Source organism: Centroberyx affinis, unplaced genomic scaffold (assembly GCF_046629955.1).
Source record: "Centroberyx affinis isolate AG114_WGS23_722 - 3 ecotype Tasmania unplaced genomic scaffold, CSIRO-AGI_Caff_v1 ptg002087l_1, whole genome shotgun sequence".
Taxonomy (NCBI): domain Eukaryota; kingdom Metazoa; phylum Chordata; class Actinopteri; order Beryciformes; family Berycidae; genus Centroberyx; species Centroberyx affinis.
In genome coordinates this window covers 428,991-449,377 of record NW_027280413.1, presented here as the reverse complement: position 1 = coordinate 449,377, position 20,387 = coordinate 428,991, and the positions used below count along the sequence as shown (strand labels likewise).

General features: G+C 41.5%; 3 protein-coding genes across 3 annotated transcripts; all 3 read right to left on the bottom strand.

Moving 5' to 3' along the window:
* Window positions 1-1,056: 1,056 nt before the first annotated feature.
* On the bottom strand, window positions 1,057-3,441 carry LOC139654434 (GRIN2-like protein). Its single transcript, XM_071531495.1, has one exon. It carries the CDS (start codon window positions 3,439-3,441, stop codon window positions 1,057-1,059), a length of 2,385 nt encoding a protein of 794 aa, XP_071387596.1.
* A 2,465-nt stretch (window positions 3,442-5,906) lies between these two features.
* Window positions 5,907-7,003, bottom strand: adirf (adipogenesis regulatory factor). The gene is made up of 3 exons (XM_071531494.1): window positions 6,925-7,003; window positions 6,528-6,590; window positions 5,907-6,010 (listed from the first exon to the last, which is right to left on the bottom strand). The coding sequence occupies exons 1-3, from the start codon at window positions 7,001-7,003 to the stop codon at window positions 5,907-5,909; spliced, it is 246 nt and encodes an 81-aa protein (XP_071387595.1).
* A 597-nt stretch (window positions 7,004-7,600) lies between these two features.
* On the bottom strand, window positions 7,601-20,085 carry sncb (synuclein, beta). The gene is made up of 6 exons (XM_071531508.1): window positions 19,950-20,085; window positions 18,782-18,915; window positions 14,839-14,868; window positions 13,907-13,992; window positions 10,911-10,997; window positions 7,601-8,287 (listed from the first exon to the last, which is right to left on the bottom strand). The coding sequence occupies exons 2-6, from the start codon at window positions 18,900-18,902 to the stop codon at window positions 8,258-8,260; spliced, it is 354 nt and encodes a 117-aa protein (XP_071387609.1). The 5' UTR covers window positions 18,903-18,915; window positions 19,950-20,085; the 3' UTR covers window positions 7,601-8,257.
* Window positions 20,086-20,387: the final 302 nt, after the last annotated feature.

The following is a 20,387-nucleotide window of genomic DNA, read 5'->3' as shown; positions in this document are numbered from 1 at the left end:
ATGACACTGTAACTACTGGCTAAAAGACCTCTGAATTGAAATACATTTAAAATCATTTTCACCACACAATTTACAACAGGATCACTAATCATGATAATGAACTTAAGTAGTAATGATTGAATACCCTCATATTGGGAATTATTACTTTTCTCAGTGGTTATGATTGTACAATTGTCATAAGCACATCTTTATAATTTTCACAATACAAAGTACACATATCTTAAGTCAAAATATTGCGCCAAAATTATATGCAGAATAAAAGACATCCAAAAGACTGCACTAATGGTAGAGATTCCTCTCATACACAGATCAAGGTGATTGACACTTAGATCAATTTAGATTGCTATTTCATCCTAAACAAGACGACCTCCAGCTATCAGTCCTTAAAGAGAAAGATTGTACTGTATAACTATAGGGCCATAAATCAAACTATTAAACCTGTCACTCTACCATTATCTATATCAGTCAAAGCTATGCTAAGCATGTTAGCAACCAGAAAAAGGATTGTTGGTTGCCATGGCTTTATATTGTCTGAGGTGCATAAAACAAAAAAGCATTCACAGTTCAAAATGATTCAGCGGACAGTTAGATGGTTCGTTTGAAACACATTAAAGGAGAAGAGATAAAGATGACACTGACTTATCACCCCCATTTTTCTAAATATGGAAGCCATTTATCTGTCTCTCTCATTGTCTGTGCAGTGATCACATTTGAAAAGTCACAGGAAATTTGTGAAAAAGAGTTATCCAAAAAAACAACAAAAAGAAATCCATCTAGTATGGCTCATTTTCTCTGATTACTGTTGTTCTATGTTACAAAGTTGTATATGAAATGCTCTTGTGCTTTTTTTTTTGTCTGAGAAGGCAATTTGTTTCTCACCCTTTACAAAGACACATTGAAATAAATCAGAGTAAATGCACTGTATCGCTGTCATGTAGATCAGATGTAGATGTCATGTGATTTTACAGTACATCAAATTTTTTTTTTCCAAGACTGTGGTACAGCCAATTGTTGCCTGTGGAGAGTGAAGTGACTGCTCGCCTTGAGACTCCTCTGCTACTCAGTGGTGTGGGCTCTGGAGCAGCAATGTGGCTGCTGCATGTTCTGCAACAGCAAGCGGAAGGGGTTTCGTCTGCGTCGGCTCACCTTCCCGTCCCGCTCTCCTCTCTTGCCCGCCCGGCTCTTGCCTGAACACCCTTGGGCCGAGGCGGAGGCGAGGGGCATGGCCGAGGGGTTGAGCGGAGGAGGGGGAGGCAAGGAGGCCTGCTTCCTGTGCTTCTTCACCTGCTTCTCCAGGTGTTTCTGGATGGCTGAGCCCAGCACGGCCACCTCCACCACTGCCCCGTACACCTCCCATGTCATCCCTTTCTCATCCCAGCTCACCTCCTGCACTGGCTCCTCGCTTTTCTCCTCGCATTCCTCCTCAGATGTCTCCTTGCTAATTTCTTTTTCTTCCTTTTTTTCCGTCGCAGCCTCATCAGCCTTTTCCTCTTTGATTAATTTCTCTTGCTCTATTAATACCTCCTCTTTGTCTTCAGGTCTCTCTGTAGTCACCGACTCCTTTTTGTCTTTATCTTCTTCCTCCTCCTCCTCCACTGTCTTCTCCTCTATGCTCTCTTCCTTCCTGATCTCTGGAAAAGCTGTGATGGTGGGCGTTTTGGGGGTCATGGGTGCTGTAGCAACGGAGCGGAACTCGACCTGCTGACCCACCTGCAGCTCAGCGTCTTTGGTCTCTGCCCCCACGGCTCCAGACCTCCCGAGGGAGTTTGGGAAGTAGAAGGCATGGTCCCCCTCAGGAGGGGTCATGGGGCTGGTGGCCACCGAGTGACACTGGACCACCTCCAGGCTCACCTGGGTGCGGATGTGGTGGCAGCCGGAGGGAGCTGGGGAACTTGGGACCAGAGGCTTTGTCAGGGAGCATTCTGTTTGGGAGACTTCTTTCAGCTCCTCACTAAAACATGCATCTTCTTTATTTTCTTTGCCCCCTGAATTTTGAGATGTCTTACTTTGGTCCAAAGGGTCATTATCTGTTTGAGAGGGCTCTTCAATTTTGATTTTGTTCTGTGGAGGGTTTGCGCTTGTTAATGGGGCATCCTGTACTTGACCAGGGTCGACATTAGTCCCATTGTTGCTGATTTCTGTGGAGATCTTTTTCATGGTTTCTTCCTTTATGTCGATGGTTTTCTCCTCAGCCTCACTGCTGTTTGCGCTGAGGTCGACATATTCATCTATCTTCACCAACTCCACCCCAATGGGATAAATGGACGACTCGATCTTCACTCCTCCATCATCATCCTCTGCCTCTGTGCTGTCATGATGGGTCACCAGGATTGTGATGTCTTGATCCATACTTCCCATCCTCTGTGCTTGCTGCTTACACTGTTGATTACTATCCTCCAGTGTTACTGTTAACCCAACAGCAGGGCAGCTGATGGAGCTCTGTGGAGAGGCAGTGGAGTTGGAGCCTGTCCCTTCAGTCAGCTGCTTTGGTGTGGTAAATTTCAAAGCTGGGATTAACTCTGACTCAGCGTCAGCTGGACTCTTCGTCACAGGGAAACTCTGTTTTTGCACATGGTCAGTTTGGCCCTGCTCCACACTCTTCATCATTTTCTCCTCCATCTGCCCCGTCTCTCTCCCGCTGAGCTCTGGAAAAGCTGTGGTGGAGGGTGTTTTTGGGGTCATGGGTGATGTGGCAACAGAGCAAAACTCGACCTGCTGACCCACCTGCAGCTCAGCGTCTTTGGTCTCTGTCCCCACGGCCCCGGACCTCCCGAAGGAGTTTGGGAAGTAGAAGGCATGGTCCCCGTCAGGAGGGGTCATGGGGCTGGTGGCCACTGAGTGACACTGGACCACCTCCAGGCTCACCTGGGTGCGCATGTGGTGCTGGCCGAAAGGAGCTGGGGTGAGTGGGACAGAGGGGTCTGGAGCAGATGACACAGGCAGCCTTTCATTCTTGTTCTCTGCTTCTTTCTCTATGCTCTGATCCGTGTTTTTGTCCACAGACCTTTCCCCCTGAAGTTCAGCGCCTCCATCAGTCGGTGAAAGATCACTGGCGAACTTGTTAGGAGTCGATTGGGTCGAGATTGTCTCTTCATTCTGTACAGCTGATGGGCTCGCTGTTGATGTTTGATCAGCTTCAGGTTGTTGTGTCAGAGGGACGGCGTCAGTCTGGGTACAGTCCTTTACATGTGTAGAGTCTGGATGATTAGCGCAAACCCCTGCTGAGACAGCCGGGTCTTTGGATGTTGGTTCCCTGTCGCTCTTCTCAACACAGCTGGTATTCATATGGAGCTTTGGCTGATCGTCCTCTTGAGCTGTTGACTCTGGACTGGTGTTTATCTGGGGGGTAGAGCTGCTGTCTGAGCTGCCTCTGTCCTCTGTCATCTCACAAGGCTGGCGGTCCTGTGTGAGACCTCTCATCTCATCCTTAAGACTTCCCATTCTCTCACTGCATTAAAGTTGTGCAGGTACCTGCAGGGCATATAGCACAACACTGACACTCTGTTTATCTCTGTTTATTCAGTGTTTAATGACTAACTATCAAAACAGCCCCAGCATGAATAGAGGTTAAACATCTGCTTGTTTTCATAATAATAATAATAACAAAAACATGCAATCCTATCTATCATAAGATATCATGATGTCAGTGTCAAGTATCAATCAAGTATCAGTTTCTTTAGCTGCTTCATACACTGACATGTACTCAAGTTACGTCACTGCTACCCCGTAATAGACATTATTCACATGGTTATTTTTATAGTTATTATAGTGCGTATTGTACATTGCAAACTGAGATATTTACAATGGTTATACACTTGATCAAATTGCCTTTGAAATGTAAATTCAGAGATTCTTAGAATAGCTTAGTGTTTGATTGTATCTCAGATGGCAATTATCTCATTTCGCTCTTTACCCTAAAAATATTCCCACGTAGTCCACATTCAAGTGCTGCTGTGGTCCATAATCATGTGAAACCATAAGCATGCATAGGAATTCAGAGTAGTACTCAAATCTTAACTGTGCAAACAAACACACACACAAAACAGATTGTAGGATATTAAGAATCACAGACATACCTCAACAGTCCAAGTCAGACTGAAGTCTCTCCATTAGCCACTCTCTGATTTAGGTCAAACATTGTAAATCTCACTGTTCATCAAGACACACAGCTGTCCGTATATCTCCCCTGTTGATTGATAGTGATTGCAGTGGCTACAGGTTTGTCTCTAGAAGAATCTATCTTAGGCAATCCTCGCTCTTTAGCTGTGGCTGTGTCTATTGAAAAGCTTCAGATTTCCAGTTTCCCTGGAAACCACGGTGGGGTTCTGGCAGTGAGTGGTAATGTAATGACAAAATCTCTGTTCAGCTCTCTAATCATCGGTAAATCATAGTAATTAAGTCCAGGTTCTCATAGCAACACAATGGCAACTGTATGCAGAGAGATAAACCTGTGAATTCATGTGCTGGTCTTACAGAAATAATTTAAGAAGAGGCATAAATCATGGTGATGAAAGCCTTCATGTCACTACAGGTGCTTGGTGTGAGAGTTTCCCAGGGGGGAGGAAAGTATGCAGAGGAGAGATTTCTCCCATTAATAGTCAATCACTGTCTTTCAGTCAGACATACAGTGTCTTTGTGAAGGCCACATTCTTTTGACCAATAAGTACAAAGAAAACCAATGACAAATGTAAGACAGATTACTAATAAGAATATAAAAGGCACTCCCACCACACCAAATTTGGTTTAATTTTTGCGGAGGCAGAACACTGATGCAGACTCGTGTCTTGGGGAGGAAATTTGTTAAATATTACTGCATTTTTTTATTTATTTTTTTTATTGTGTTATATACTCTGCGTTCTGCTGAAAATGTGAAAGCACATGAAAGACCAGAGATCACATAAGAGGACCACTGACGTAGCCTGGAGGAAGCAGATATGTTACTCCCACACAAACAAACACTTGTAAACCTCCATATCTTCCATACTCTTTCCTCCCATCCCCTCTCTGTGCATTAAGATACATACCGTTTTTTTTTTTTTGAGAGCCTCACTAATTCCACTAGCCTGGAGTAATTGTGTGGGACTGAGGCGTTTATTCCTCTTTTTTTTTTTTTGAATCTTCTCTTTCTTTCTATAGTAGTGTAGCAGTGGGCTGCAGCTTGGCCAGAACACTGTGTACTGACAGCAGAATTCTCACCATTAATTCAAAGGCTTCCACCAATCCCTGGCCGCCACAGAGTTCTGTTGCCTAGCAACCCGTAGTGTGATGTAGGGAGGTGTGCTGGTGAGGGCCAAGGTAAACAGCTCTGATCACATTCTCATCAGGAGCCAGCAGGCTGCCAAAGGTCCTCTTCTCGGCAATGTGTTAATAATAATGACCGTGGTGATTCATTGATAAGCGCTCTCCGGAGCACAAAACAGGATGCGATGCTGTAATCACGCTTTTTCAGCCAGCAATATGCAGTGATAATAGATATGGTCTTCAGTAACAGTCATGTACACATGCTTCTACATCTATATATACAGTATATATATGTGGAATATATATTTCTCTATGTTGCATGACGTAATTTCATACACTTGAGAAACAAGTTAATATCTGTCTTTATTTCCCAAAATAGTCACATATAATGAAATCTTTCATAATTCAACAACTGAAAAATAAAGCAAGTAACACAAGTGGGAAATGGTGGGGGGGGGAAGGAAAAAAGACCATTTATAAAGTTTTCCCTGTGGAATGTTTGCTTCGTGTATGTGTGGGAATATTTCTCTCTCTTTTTTTTACTTTCTTTCAGGTCTTCGGATGCCAACATATTTCCCCTCCAACATTGTTACTAGACTATAATACATATGGGTGATCAGACTAGTTGGCTCCAGTTTCAACTAGGATTGTTCAGATTATAGGGATCATTTGGTCTCCATTTTCTGCCCAAAGTCCTTGATGGTGTCTGTGGTCTTGTCCGCGGCTTTTCCTATGGCTGCTTGAGTCTGTCTGTTGGCTTCTTGAGCAGCTTCAAAGAGTCAGAGTGAAGCAAAAGAGAAATATTCAGGTAGATAAGAACTACTACTATATAATAACTATAATAACTACTGGGCTGAAAGGCCTAGACGGTTTGATAAAGGCTATCAAACTGATGTTATCAACTCAATTACACCTCTGGATATGAACAGCTCATTTCCAAAACACTATATATTAATTTTGGAGAAAAAAAATAGCTGAGGTTCATCATTCTATATCTGTAAAATATAGAGGATTGAATCTCTAAAACTACTTTCAACTAAAAGTCTTGTCAACCAAGGCTTCAAGCCCTATTTCTCTTTTTAAAAAATTTGTAATTTCTGCAAGTTTTTACTAGCATTTTTTAAGTGTGTATCTTTTTCAAACATCTAATTTTGGAACAAAGCTCTCTACATCTTTCTCTGACTGCCCCGTGTCTGCAATCCAGTACTTTGTCTACTTAAAATACTGTATTAGTTCACTAAATCGATAAACCCTGAGAAGCTTCAAAGACAGAGTGTGCACTGTACCTATGTTGGCTGTTTCTTTGGAGGACTCTGCCACCTGCTGCACAGCTTCCTGAGCTGCCTGGACTGAAAACACATCACAGGGACTTGTAGTCACTTACCTCAGCAGCCAAAAACCTCTAACCAAACTACTGCACTTCACCCTTTTTGCTTCTGAAGATTATACCTCTCATAACGTTACATACTTAGCAATGCCTTTAACTACTGTGAAAAGATTGACCATTTGAAATCTTGAAGAATCAATCTCCAGAGATAAAGTAAAGAAAAATTACAATGGTATAAATTGTTTAATATATCATTTTTTCTTTACCACCAACAAACTGAAAGCTTGTTCTCTGTTCAGTAGATCTTAGTTTTAGTCCTGTTAGATTCTACCACTCAGTGTAATCCTACAGCGTACCTGCAGTATCTGTGACTCCTTTAGCTGCGGAGTGGCTCGTGCCTTTCAGGCTCTCAAAGGACTTCTTGAATGAGGCCATGGCTCCTATCTTTGTCCCCGTCCCCTGGAGTGTCCACACATCGGTCTGAGCAGACAGCGGCGGGAGTGGCTGTTTAATACCCCGTTTGGGCCCGACACCACCGAGCCGGCACGTTCCAGCCGGATTACCCGAACAAAACCCGGCCAAAGTGGCCTGATCAGACTGGCATCCCAACTATGGCAGCATCCTGCCAAGGGCCGGACCCGCTCAGACCACCTCAGCAGTTTCTACACATCCTGTCATCCTCACCAAGGCACAAACCCCCAGACAGGGCGACTGAAAAGAGAAACAGGCAAGCAGGATGGATAATAGACACTCATGTAGAGGAATAGGCAGAAAAAAACAGAATGAAGTAGAGCAGGTTCTTTGAAAATCTAAGTATCATCTGTATATTGTGGGTCACACCCTCATTTAGTCAATGCCTCCTGCTAAAGGTGATTGTTATCGAAGAAAACTAACAAGAGGTTTCTTTTTTCTCACTTTTTTTTTATTTACAGAGGATTTGTTTGTCTGGCTTGACACATAAACCTTTATATTGACAAGTCCTGCAATTTAAAGCACATATTGATATGACAACCATTATGATTTCAAGACATAGTATATTGACTTTAACTTGTTAAAATCTTCAGTACACACAAACACACACGCACACACAAACATGTATACTTTGTCCATTTCTAACAGATAATTTTACTGGAATGATTTCACAAGCAACTATAAAGATACAATGTATAAAACTCTTACTTCAAAAACGTTAAATAAATAACTTGCTTTCAAAATAAATGCAAAAGAGAAACCCACAAACAGGCATTGTAGACACTTAGAGGATATTATTGTAGTCATATCTGTTTGCAACCGGACTTACGTATTTTTTCCACTCCCAATGTCTCATTGGAAGATGATGAACATCTATCGCACATTTCTAAATACAGATACACACAAGTACAAAGTCACGAGTCCTGGCTCTGGTCTCATTTCGTTGGGAGGGATTCAAAGAAATGAGACCGAGAGGACGGTCCTACATCTCAATAAATACCTACACCCAACACATTACATTAATAACATGACATTTACAATATATAATAATAAAAGATTTGTCTTGAAGGAAGAACATTTTTCAGTGGGAATGCTTTGTCTTTTTTTTTGTAGTTTTTTGCAACGGGGGTAATAATTGTGATAGTTTCAGCATTTGTCCTTCTTATTGTTAGAAATATTATTGTGCTGCTGGTTGGATGGTGGCTCGGACTGATGCTTTTATGCTTCCGGTTCGTAGTCCTGGCTCCCCTGGGGAAAAGAACAACAAGATCTAAGAGATGGGAAGCTCACATCTGCAGCAGAGAGAAGGCTCAGGAGTCAAAGTCAGGGATTCAGCGGTAGACTCTGAAATGTAATCCACACGTAATTCAGCATAATTCATCTTAAGTAAGACTATACTGGCAGAGGGCTTATGATAACACACAATAGCCCTCTGCTGTAGGTGATGATGTCACTGTGTTATCTGTGCTCCTCTGCTGGGTCAGTGTCTCTCTCCCTCCTGCAGAGGGCAGCACAAGCTTTCGGCAGCCTCAAGGACGTGTCGTGAGCACATTCCCAGCATCCTTGTAACCCTGCACAAGCCTCCTCCACACACATGATCATAAAAAACACAGCCTCTGGTAATCGTGTGTGGAATGCACTTAGGTCATCTGCTACAGTCACAAAAATAAATGTGATACTGGATGGGATTGTTTTTTTTTTTATCTCCACTCCCTTCCAGTCAGAAGGCTTAGTGTTACAGAAAGAGAGTGTTCACCCTGCAGGTTGAGAACAGCAGTGAGACTCCATATTTACAGCAATGCAGGGAGACCCTGACATTACCCACAATGCACGGTGTCTGCGAGCGTCATCGCCACACCCATTCAGACGGAGCGCGCACATTGCTGGTGGACGGGATGGGGGAGGGGGAGAGATGCGGAGGAGGAAGGGAGAGAGATGGAGGAGGAAGGACATGGACGGAACAAGCTACTGACTCTGAGAAATTCACTTTTAATTTGCATCTCAAGGCACAGCTCCAATTATTATTATTATTATTTTTTGCCTTAACTGATAAAAACATTAATCCATTAATGGAGGCTGTAACAGGGAATGAAAAGAAATCCCACCTAATGCACTGAATAAAATGAAAATTATTACAGGTCATGAAAAATCTTCACTAAGCTTTTCCAACTGGAGCTGATTGTGGACATTTTAATATGCAACTATCAGCAAAATATACCATTGAAGAGAATAAAATGGCGTTTCGGCCAACAACCAGTTCAGTAGCTAAATCATTTTACATCCTAGCAAAACCATTCATTCAACATTATGAGATATGTGTGTATGAGTGTGATTTTTGATCTACTACCACTACATTATTTGGCTGTTTAAGATCTGTTTTGGAAGCAATGGGCTCGGTACAGTTTGTCTCAACCCTGAGAGCCAAATTCCAAAAATAACCATCTGTCTCAGATTCACATCCTTACACAACACACACCAACACACACCCAATGCTAAATGCAGGCGGTGCTATATTCAATGTACTCTATGTGGCAACTGGCTTGTTAACTCGAGACGACTTTTTTCACTTCAAGAGAAAAGAAGTATTTCAGTGTATGACATAGACGTGCGGGGGTGAATGTCCCTGCCCTTTTGTCCTAGCTGCCCTTTTCAGATTGCAACACCAAGATAGAGTTTCTGAACAGGCATTACTAACACTGATCACCTGAGCAGCCGCAAGCTAAGATAACCAGTCTGAAGGCCGTTTATACTGCAGTATGTATGTAGGCTATTCAACCCTGGCACAAATGCCTTGCCTCTCCTCAACAGCTTACACTGGTCAGCAGTGAGCATTTAAGGCCTCGTGAATGTTTTCATCCTCTCCATAAAATAGCATGAATGTTTTCATCCTCTCCATAAAATAGCATGAATGTTTTCATCCTCTCCATAAAATAGCATGCCAAACTATCTATCAGGTGATTCTCAAAATGCACGTTCACTTTCAGCAAGTCAGTGCAGTTTCACCTGGAAATCTCAGGGGCCTCTGAATCCCAAAAAGAGTTGAGCATTGACTCTTATTGACGGAAAAGTGCAACTTGTGGATGACAGTGGAAATTTCAATTACTGAATACCAACACTAGATAGAGAGGAAGCTATTTTACTAAACAATGAAACTACTTCGGTAGGGTCCTAGTTGTTCAATTTCATACTGTAAATAATTTTAAACCTGTAATTTTTAGATTCGATTACATATTAATCTTAGTGAGAATGCAGAAATGCAAGCGTATTGCATTTTCTCCCATGAAAGGGTATGTATGTTTTTAAAACCAGATTATGATTCCCCAGAAACCCCTTGCATTTCTGGGGTAGTGCCCATTTAAAGATTATTTTTATGGCATTTCTGCTTTATTAGACAGTTCACAGTGAAAGGAGACAGTACAGAGGCGAGAGAGGGGGATGTAACAAAGCAACAAAGGCCAATTTCAATCCATAGACGTTGGATTTACATGATATGTGCTTCAGCCAAGAGAGTTTTGCCCCTCTCAGAGTCTGTGCACACTGCTGCTGTATGCTGTAGTGTTTGTGTGGGACAGAAGCAGAGGGCAAGTGTGGAATGCTATTGAAATGCAATACAGCTAAAATGTGTAACCATGCAGAGCTGGTGAATATTAATGAGCCTCGCTGTGTTTCTAAGTGAATGGACTCATCCCTCCCTCCGATCCAAAGCATTACAGTTAGAGTGTTTAGCTCTTTCAATTGACTAGTAATGTGAGTAGCAATTTATAATAACCGTATAAAGCATATAATATAAAACACCAAAATGTAATGTAGAGCTGGTGCTAACACTGGAGAGATACAAACACTTTGTGAGAGTGATGTGTAGGCTGCTTACCTGCTGGGTCTCATCATATGTCTCCCCTTCTGGCTCCAGCATCGCCTCTCCCTGGCCCTCCATGGCCTCCTGTCCATATTCCTCAGGCTGTGGAGAGAGAGAGAGAGAGAGAGAGAGAGAGAGAGTGAGAGAGAGAGAGAGAAGGAGGACGTGTAAACAACAGAACAGAGACATAATATAAAGAACCCTCAGACATTTTCAGTCTTGTACCTGATACTTGAGGTAACACTGAAAATCTAATAAGTGGATGGCGCATGATTGATGTGAGCCTTAATCATGGTAGGTATTAACGTATCTCTGACTAAGAGGTTTATGAATTAGAAAGTGCCGATCATTACTGTACCTACTACTACGAGCCTTGAAAATAAAGCTAGTGGGTCGCCACGTTTATTTTTAAACACTGCACTAATCAAGTCAATTAGGTCAGAGAAGAACAGGCCATAATCCTGTGTGCTGTTATCAAGCTGGTGTTATTCCTGTAAACCCACCAACACGATTAGCATGGCCATAACTCTTTACAATGCAAAACCGCCACAAAGACACGGCTAATCAGATGGACCACTGCCTGAGAGAAGCTGTACATGAGAAAAAGTGTTTAAAATTATGTTGAATAATAGGTCACACAGTGAAGGCTCAGGCCCGAGGGAAGCCTCCCTCTTAGAGAGTATAGTGTCTATCTAAAACAATGGTAATCGGGTATTAATAGTATGAAGGGCTGTGGATGTATATGTACAGTTTTGTTGACTAGAAAAATAAAGCAGTGCATTTACTTCTTTAAAAATCATGTGCTAGATTTGGTTAAAAAGAGTGGATCTACAATCAAACAGAAGCTACAACTGAATAAAAAGTACTGATGCCCGTACAATTATGATGATTTCAGCAGTTTAGCAGCATTTTATCAGGGTGTAGACCTGAGAAGTACTTTTATCTCAGAGACAGGCCCGTCAAGAAGCCTCTTAGAGCAGCCTGTCAGATTTACTAGATTAGTGAGTGAGGGTCCTAGTCTGAGGATGAAGGCTTAGGACAGGAGGACCTTCCTGCTTCACTGACACCCACACAGAGAACCAGGCTGCTTTCTTGTTTCTGTTAGAGAGATAGCACTACAATGGCAATGTAGCAGCCGCTTAGAAGCACTGGTAAAAAACTTACGGTAACACTTTAACTATTATGGGTTTTCCCTCAATAGCTTAATAATTTCTCTCAATATTATGTGATAGTAGCACCTTATAAGCCACATACTGAGCAAAGCATATTAAAAGCCCAATTCATGTGCAACAATTTCCTTCCAACTTCCTGACTACTGTAAGCACTAATTAAGAGGGAAAACTCCATAATTGTAGAATACAATAGTGCAGAATAAGGTGTTAATAAGTAGTATGTCATGACTACTACTAATATGCATATTAATAAGCAACTTATTAATAGTTAATATGTATTCCCTAATCTTAAGTGTTACCAAACTTCCAATTCCAATAAAAGGGATCACAATTAGAGATAGTTGGCTTTTTTGAACTCAGAATAATAGTGACTCTAATTTCCATGTTACATGTTGATTTTCCGTGTTCTATCTGTGTGGAAAACAGCCAAAGCCTCATCCTCCTCTGCTCTCCTCAAACCTCAGAAGATCCCAGTGTGTATTAATTGAAAGGGAGCGGGGACAGAGAGTGGTGACATTAGCTAAGGTCACCAGGGGCGCAGGGTGTAATAATGGAAGTGTTGTGGGTGGAAGAGAGCTGATAGTCCCACAGAGACATGGGTTAGGTCATTACAAGGCACCTGGACACCGATACTGGCTGAACAAACGGGCTCTGGACTGGAGGAACAGCTGCCTTGACTCTCTAGGAGGACAGCAACCTTGTTTTGCCTTAGGGCTCCTCCAGCTTACCACAATATAATCTGCATTGTGGTTGATGTAAAACAAAGTCTTAGTGCAATTTCCCTCAAGGGGAAAAGCAGATTTTTTCTCCGCATCCTGACTATCAATCAGCAGTTTACACAATCTACATCCATTTTTAGTCAAAGTTGAGGGGAGTAGAACCATGATTGGTGGATTGTTTGAGGGTAAATAAGCTCTCTGCTCTCCTTTTTTTGGCAGTGCAGACCAATTTATTTGTTGCTTAAATATATAAATACAATTTAGTAAAATCTTGCTGTCCAAGATAGACATGCAAAAATAAAAAAAAAAGTCAGTACGCCCAATCCGGAATAAGAGCAAACTGTTGCACTGTTGTCACCCTTATACTGGTCTCTTTAATGTATAGTCATTTCACTGTATGGAGGTAATTGAAAAAAATAATGTTTTATTATCAAATTGAAGCATAAAACAAGTTTTTAAAACCATTTAAGTTGTAATTAAGTGGTTTGCACCTCTATTATCCCTGAACATTGAATAAAAATGGATCTGGGTTTGAAGTTATGCTAGGGTATGACAGTTGTAAAACCATTATTCTACACTGGCAAGTCCTACCCTCTGACAAATGTTGTATATATTCAAATATATTCAAATATATTCAAATATATCATCAAAGAAACGCTACAATGAGCATTGATTTATGCTACAGTCCCTGTGAGCTGCTTTCTGAGTGGAGACTTTATTTTCTCCCCTTTCTGTTGTCTACTGGTCTAACAGAGATTAAGACTTGAAAAGTTCAACTTTAAACTACGCAAGTGAAAACAACAAAGTGAAAACAACAAGCAGACGATTGGGATTAATGGTTGTAATTAATACAGCGTTTAAATAGGCACTGCAATTTTTTCAGTCTGTGTGTATTTCAGGACAACGCCACAGCTACAGCTAGAACGAATCTAAAGTGGATTTCACTTCATTCATTAGGGGTGACTCAACTCCTTTAAGTCTATGTAAAGATTTTGCACCAGCTAGTCTATGGACAATGAGGACTTACAGGAACACACTTTAGAAAATGGAGTGGTGTGTATCAGCACAGTGTGTGTGTGAACTAGAGGAAAGCTGGCGGTGGCTGTAATGATGTACGTACGTTCATGTCAGTAGGGAACTCGTCCTTCTTCACCAGGCCAGTGGCAGCAGCAATGTTCCCCATGGCTCCAGTGGTCTTCTCAGCCACTACAGGAACACACACACACACACACACACACACACATTTACCATCGTCTTATCACATTTTGCAGACTCTTATTAAAAGCATGCAAAATAGGTTAGTCCTTTTCAATTGATTATTGTATATAATGACCACTAGCACATGCTCCCCTCTCCACACACACACAAATAGTCTCGTAGTGTCCTAATAATAATAACAAAACTTTATTTGTATAGCACCTTTCATACATAAAATGCAGCTCAAGTGCTTTACATTCGAAGCACTAAAACAAAAACGAATAAATATGGCAAGAACAAATGAATACAACAGCATAAATGAAAATAAATTGAATCCAATTAGTAGAAATAAAATTAATAAAATAAAAACTTGTGTAGGGGATAAAGCACAAGATAAAAATGAGTTAGCTAAAAGCCTTCCAGTAATGATAAGTTTTAAGCTCTTTTTTTTAAAAATGTCCACAGAGCTTGCCTGTTTGATATACTTGGGAATACTTAATTTTGGTGCATAATACATAAAAGCAGCTTCCCCGCTTTGTTTGTGGAGCACTTTGGGCACGATTAAAAGACCAGCATTGGAGGATCTAAGGGCTTTTTGTGGTTGAAAGGATATTAAAAAGTCAGAGATGTATGAAGGTGCTATGCCATTAAGAGCTTTGTAGGTAATTAAAGTCTCATAGTCTCGTCCTGTTGTCCTTAAAACCATTAAACAAACGTCTGATCTCATGTCACATGGCTTCACACCAAACTCATTTTCCAATCAGGAGTAAGTGTCTTGTCACTGTAAAGAAACTAAGCCTCTTACTCCTCTAACAGTAATGGTGTCATGGTCTGGTCAGCAGAGGGAAAACTCACCTGTGCCGACGCTGTCTTTGGCCTTGGTGCCTGAGTTAAGAAAAAAAGAAATGAGTTAGAACAGATTTCCTGCAACCAAAACAAACAAACAAAAAAAAAAAAAAATCAAAATTTTTTTCAAGATTGAAATCATAAAGCCTGCTTTCAAAGGTGTAGGTTCTGTCGTTTAGCTGTGGTTTGTAAAACTGAAACCTGCTTTCCTACTGACTTGAGAATTTACAGGTCAAATGTCATCTACCTGGGAGCACGATAGATGACACACTGAGGCTATGCCATCATGATGTAGGGCCTTATTAAATCCCAGATACAGCATCCCAGCCTCCTGCTCCTATCTGCTCTCATGATTAACTGTGAGCTGTCATTACCAACCAGAAATGCATTATTTTTCATACAAGTAATAAAAGAGTAGTGTCCAACAGAATGAGCTGAACAAGTACATGTAGGAGTGAAAGTCTTGACAACTCCCCCCCCGGTGGGGTTCTGTAATCTCATTGTAAGCTGCCACTGCAGTCTTGGTAAAGGACGTTTCCCCATTCATTTATTGATTGATCCTTGGTTTACCGTGCCGACAATTCTGTGGATTGTTCTCAGCTTGCTAAAGCTACTGAGGCACAAGAGACTGGGGTTGTATAGTACCTTTATAGTGAGGAGTTATTAAACTTTCTGGTTAGCTGAAACCACAACCGCTACATTGTTCACATCTCTGACCTTTGACAGATCTCATTTATCTACACTGTACTCCAGCCAGCTATTTGGCCAATCTGCTATGTGCCCACTGGTCCTGATCACTCAAGCCTTGCCATCCTCTCTACTGTGCGGCAGTCACATCCCTTATTGGTCCCTTGGGGCCTCTAAAAGCCAACCGTGAGGGAGAGGAAAAGATGATGAAGTGCAGAATTGTCTCTACAGAAGACGAGCCTCAAAGCAAAACATACATCTAAGAGATGCATCCATTTAAGCGCCGGCTTTGGTGAAGTGTGGCAAACACACCGCATCTACAGCAATGCTTTCCAAGAGGCAAAGGGACGATGGATGTGGAACTACAACGGTCACAATATAGGCTCTCTACATCTAAATTGTATATAAAAAGAAATGGGTAGCATAAATATCACCACAATTTGGCGATATATGACTATATATACTATGAGATTATATAATTCAGTGTTAAAAGGGAATTTCTTCAGAACCTTTCCCTAGAGAAAGAAAATTTAGCCTGAGAAAGAAAATTTTACAGACAGCTCCATTCTTGTACACAAGTTAAACAAATAGAACTATGAAAAAGAAAATGCAGATGTTTGATATAGTATGGAAACATTACTGTCCTTTTTTTTATCTTGAGAATTAGCTCAAAGCTCAAAAAGTCTTGGGAAATTTTCAGAAAGTTTATGCTTTTGTAGAAAAAAAAGAAGCTAAAAGTCACTTTCAGTAACATCCCCTTTTAAATGGGGAAGAAAAGGCTCAAAATGAAGTTACTTTTACATTGAATTATTCCTAAGAGAATTAATAATAATCAACTACACATTGATAATATATATTAGCATAATAGTAACAATATCATTAACATAGCTTACTAACAATGTTATTGATTAGTTATTAGTTAATGTGATTTCAGGCTGTAATTATTGTTTTGCAAATGTTAGTAACAGCGCTTATTCCAGTTGTGTAAACTAAACTGCAGAATGGAGCTGCTTATTGCTGAGGGTGACATGGAGCGACTACAAGGTTTTACTATAGCAACACCTAATAAGAGTGGCATTGCATTAATATTGAAGAGCAAGTGAAATAAACAATAACATGCTCTATGAGACTATTGTGTGACATTAAATGGTGTCTTGTACAGCGGGGTTTTCTCATTTCCCTTTCCCCTCGCCCTCCTCAGGCTGACTGCTCAGCTCAGCTGGGTGGGCGGTCTGCAGCAGCAGCAGCTGTCAAAAGGTGGGCCACAGACCTATCAGATCACTCTCGCCCCTCCTCCACGAGGGGCCTTCAAGCGAATCATACGCAGCTTTCTAGGGCACCACCATGCTCAACAAGCAGGACGCAGAAGCACAGAGATGCTACAGATACGCTGCTTTCCTTCCCCGGGTACCACAGGCAGAAGCCAAGATGAGACGCGGCATGGAGAAGACAAAAAAAAAAGAGTCTGCACATGTTTAGACTGCAGCCTGACATGTTGTGGTGGGTTGTGGTGATGAGTGAAAGGGACACGGTGCTAAATATCTAGGGTAATTGGATCCCATCTCACTCCAGAGACATCTGTGCCTGGAATAGTCCACACCTCTCAATTCACTGAAAAAACCCCCAAAACACCAAACAAATGACAGAACAGAAAATAATAAAAATGAAACAGGATATTAAAGGGCAGATGTAAGCTGTGATTGGGTCTACATCACCGAGGGAGCTACTTAACTATGTAGAACGTGCTGTACTCCTTTCTGTACAGACTGTGCTTGAGCATAATTTATTTTGTCATAAATTTTTCGGTGGTGGTAGTGGTAGTAGTGGTGTTGTGTGTGCGTGTGTGTGTGTGTGTGTGTGTGTGTGTGTGTGTGTGTGTGTGTGCGTGTGTGTTAGTGATGGGGTGGAGGGTAGGGAGTGGTTAAATGCGATCGGCCTCGAACATTACTCGTTGTTAGGCCGACCAGACCAACTGTATGGTAGCAAGAATACTTAAATTATGCATAGCCTTGCCTTTATAAGTGAAGCACATTACAAAGTGAATTGGGTGATGAACACTGTGAATGTTGGGCTCTTTTAATGTCGTAAGCACACAATTAGTAAAGATATTGTGAGTGTGTCTATCAGTTTCCATTGTACCTTTGCCCAACTATAGCACACCTTGTCAACCTTTTTTAGGCGTCATCTACCTTAGTTTTCCTTAATACTTACTGAGAAGCTTTATCAAATGTGTTTTTTCACAATGTTGTAAAGAAAGTGAAACATAATACCACATAATTCAGCTGCTAATTTTTAAGTTTCATATGTATTTGTAAGGTAAGCTAGTATCTGTAGTGGCGGCTGTTGCCAATCAGACTGCACTGAAGAAGACAAATGCAAAAGCCTGTGGCCTTTTTATCTCCAGGAGATGAGAACGCACTGAGACTCCGCTTTGCAATCTGCTGCCGTCCAATTCACAGACATGTGGCAAGAACTGCTACCTCCCACAAGCTCCCTCCATCCCACTGCCCTGCCCCCATCCCTGCTCCCATCTCCTGCCAGTAGCCCAGCCAAGTCAAGCGAGAGGGGCATAAGGACATCCAGGGCCTTACAGCACATCAGCTAACTCAGAATAACCGCCTGCACCAATGTCTTCTTTTTAAAACTACTGATAATTATAGTTATAATTGGTGTGTCTGTTATTGTTGAGACTGTGGGGGAGCTGCTGATTAATAAAATAGTGCATTGACCTAAGTAAAACAAAGATATTGATCAACTGACTTGCTGACTGACTGGCTGATTAATTGGATTACCCGCTGCTGTCATAAAGCACATAGCATTTACCGAAGGAGAGCATTCAGTCACATTTTATGAGGCTCTATATTGTGAAATATCAGTTATTTTAACTCACACCTTACAGATGGTCTAATAAAATAACTGTTATACTAAGCAAACCATGCAGTCATAATTATATGTCACCTAATTGCATGATACTAAATTAAACGTCATTATGATAGTGAACAAAGAGGTTTTAGAACTAATGGAAGCAACACATTTAGCCTGCTGGTTGCCTTCATGTATAAAGGGATCAAAACCACACCCCTTATCCAGCCAATCAACAAAATGTACAATTGCCTCAGGACATACGAGTGCTGGGTAAGCTAGAGCATAGAATATTCTCACTGCTGATTTGTCGCCTCCTACATGAAGCAGACAGAGATTGGCAATGTGCATGTGTATGCTGTGCATGGACATAACCTGCAAATGAGATTTTTAACCATCTTACCTACGAACATTACTCCTTCTTTAGTCTTTTCAGCCGCAACAGCAACGCCTTCCTTGGTCTTCTCTGCGGCCACAGCCATCCCCTCTTTCGCTTTAGACAAACCCTTCATAAACACATCCATCTTGGCCGAGCTTCTGTGGAGAGATGGACCATATGTGCAGTCAGTCATCACCATTGTCACTGTATCCATGTGTAGTTTTGGCCTAGATTGCATGACATAGCTTTTATTATTCATAAGTAGCTGTCACTCTTTAATTTCCACCCATTTCTACAAACCTCTATGGCTCTCTGTCATAAGGCCATAGGTTAGAGATGAAGGAAGGAAGCAACGCCTCCTTTGGTAGATCCTATGGCTGCAGTCCAGCCATCAGACTATAGTAAAAACCCGCTATTCACTCACGCGTTAAACCCTCTTTTCACATCTTCGTCAATGCATGAAATATTCAAAGGCAAAAAGATTTCAATGAAATGGTTAATTGTGGGCGCGCTCATTAATTATTGCTCGCTTGTAATGCTACTCTCAATGGCAGCGAGATGACAGGTCTGTGCCTGGGAAATAGCGCAGGCCTTTTTCAGGGACTAGATGCCACATACTATAAGGTGGATTTTATTGCAAGAGCTCGACAGCATTACTGGGGGAAGGGAAACATGATCTACACTATACTATCCGCCACGCATCACGGTTTCAGCGTGGAATAAACCAACTTGTATTAATATGAGATGTTGATGTAATCAGAGGTCATACTTCCAGCACAAGCAGGAAAACGTTTTATTAAAAAATAGCCTGATTTCATGTCTTTGATAGCTAGAAAGGTGTTTGTGAATTAGATATCGAGACTTGAGAGTCCCATCCTGGATATAGTAGGTCTAGCCTTCAATTACTAAATGCAACAATTTACGATGTCGACCGTGTGTCTCACGGTTGCACCTGTCGCCACTGAATAATGCCTTTGCATTATCTTTAAGTCACTATTTGATAATAAACTGGAACAAAACGCGGGAGTATTTTTGATATGTATTTAGGTTAACAGCTTGAAGTTAGGCTATTTTAGGCACGGTCCAAACCAGTTCCTTCCCACGACGACGCTTACATGTATCAAATGGTGATGACCATATATGCTTCACAAAATATTAAAATAAACGAATGCAAGAAAAATAGAGTTCTTACCTATTTACAAATAGCCTTCGACTTGTCCCCTTATGGTTCAATCGCGCAGTCGATTCAAAATATCGTCTAAATGAGAGATATCTCCAAACGATCACTAGGTGGGCCTTCCTCTGCCTGATCTCCACCAATAGGGACGGCCCCCTTCACAGTGCGGCTGAGACAATCACGTAGCCCCCCACCATTCATCACCCCAACATGTCAGCTGGTGTATGGAGGAAAACCACGTCATCTTGTCTTTCTTTCTTTTCTACTACAGCAACTGGACCCAGAATCCATAACGAAAAATCACTATAACGTCGGTGTAATATTACTATAGGGATATTATAGGAGATATTATAGGAGATTATACCATAGGGGATAAAATAAAAGCCATTAGGTAGGCTACAATACTATTGACTGAGTAACACAGAGACAGTGGAAGTCCCTATAGGAATATTA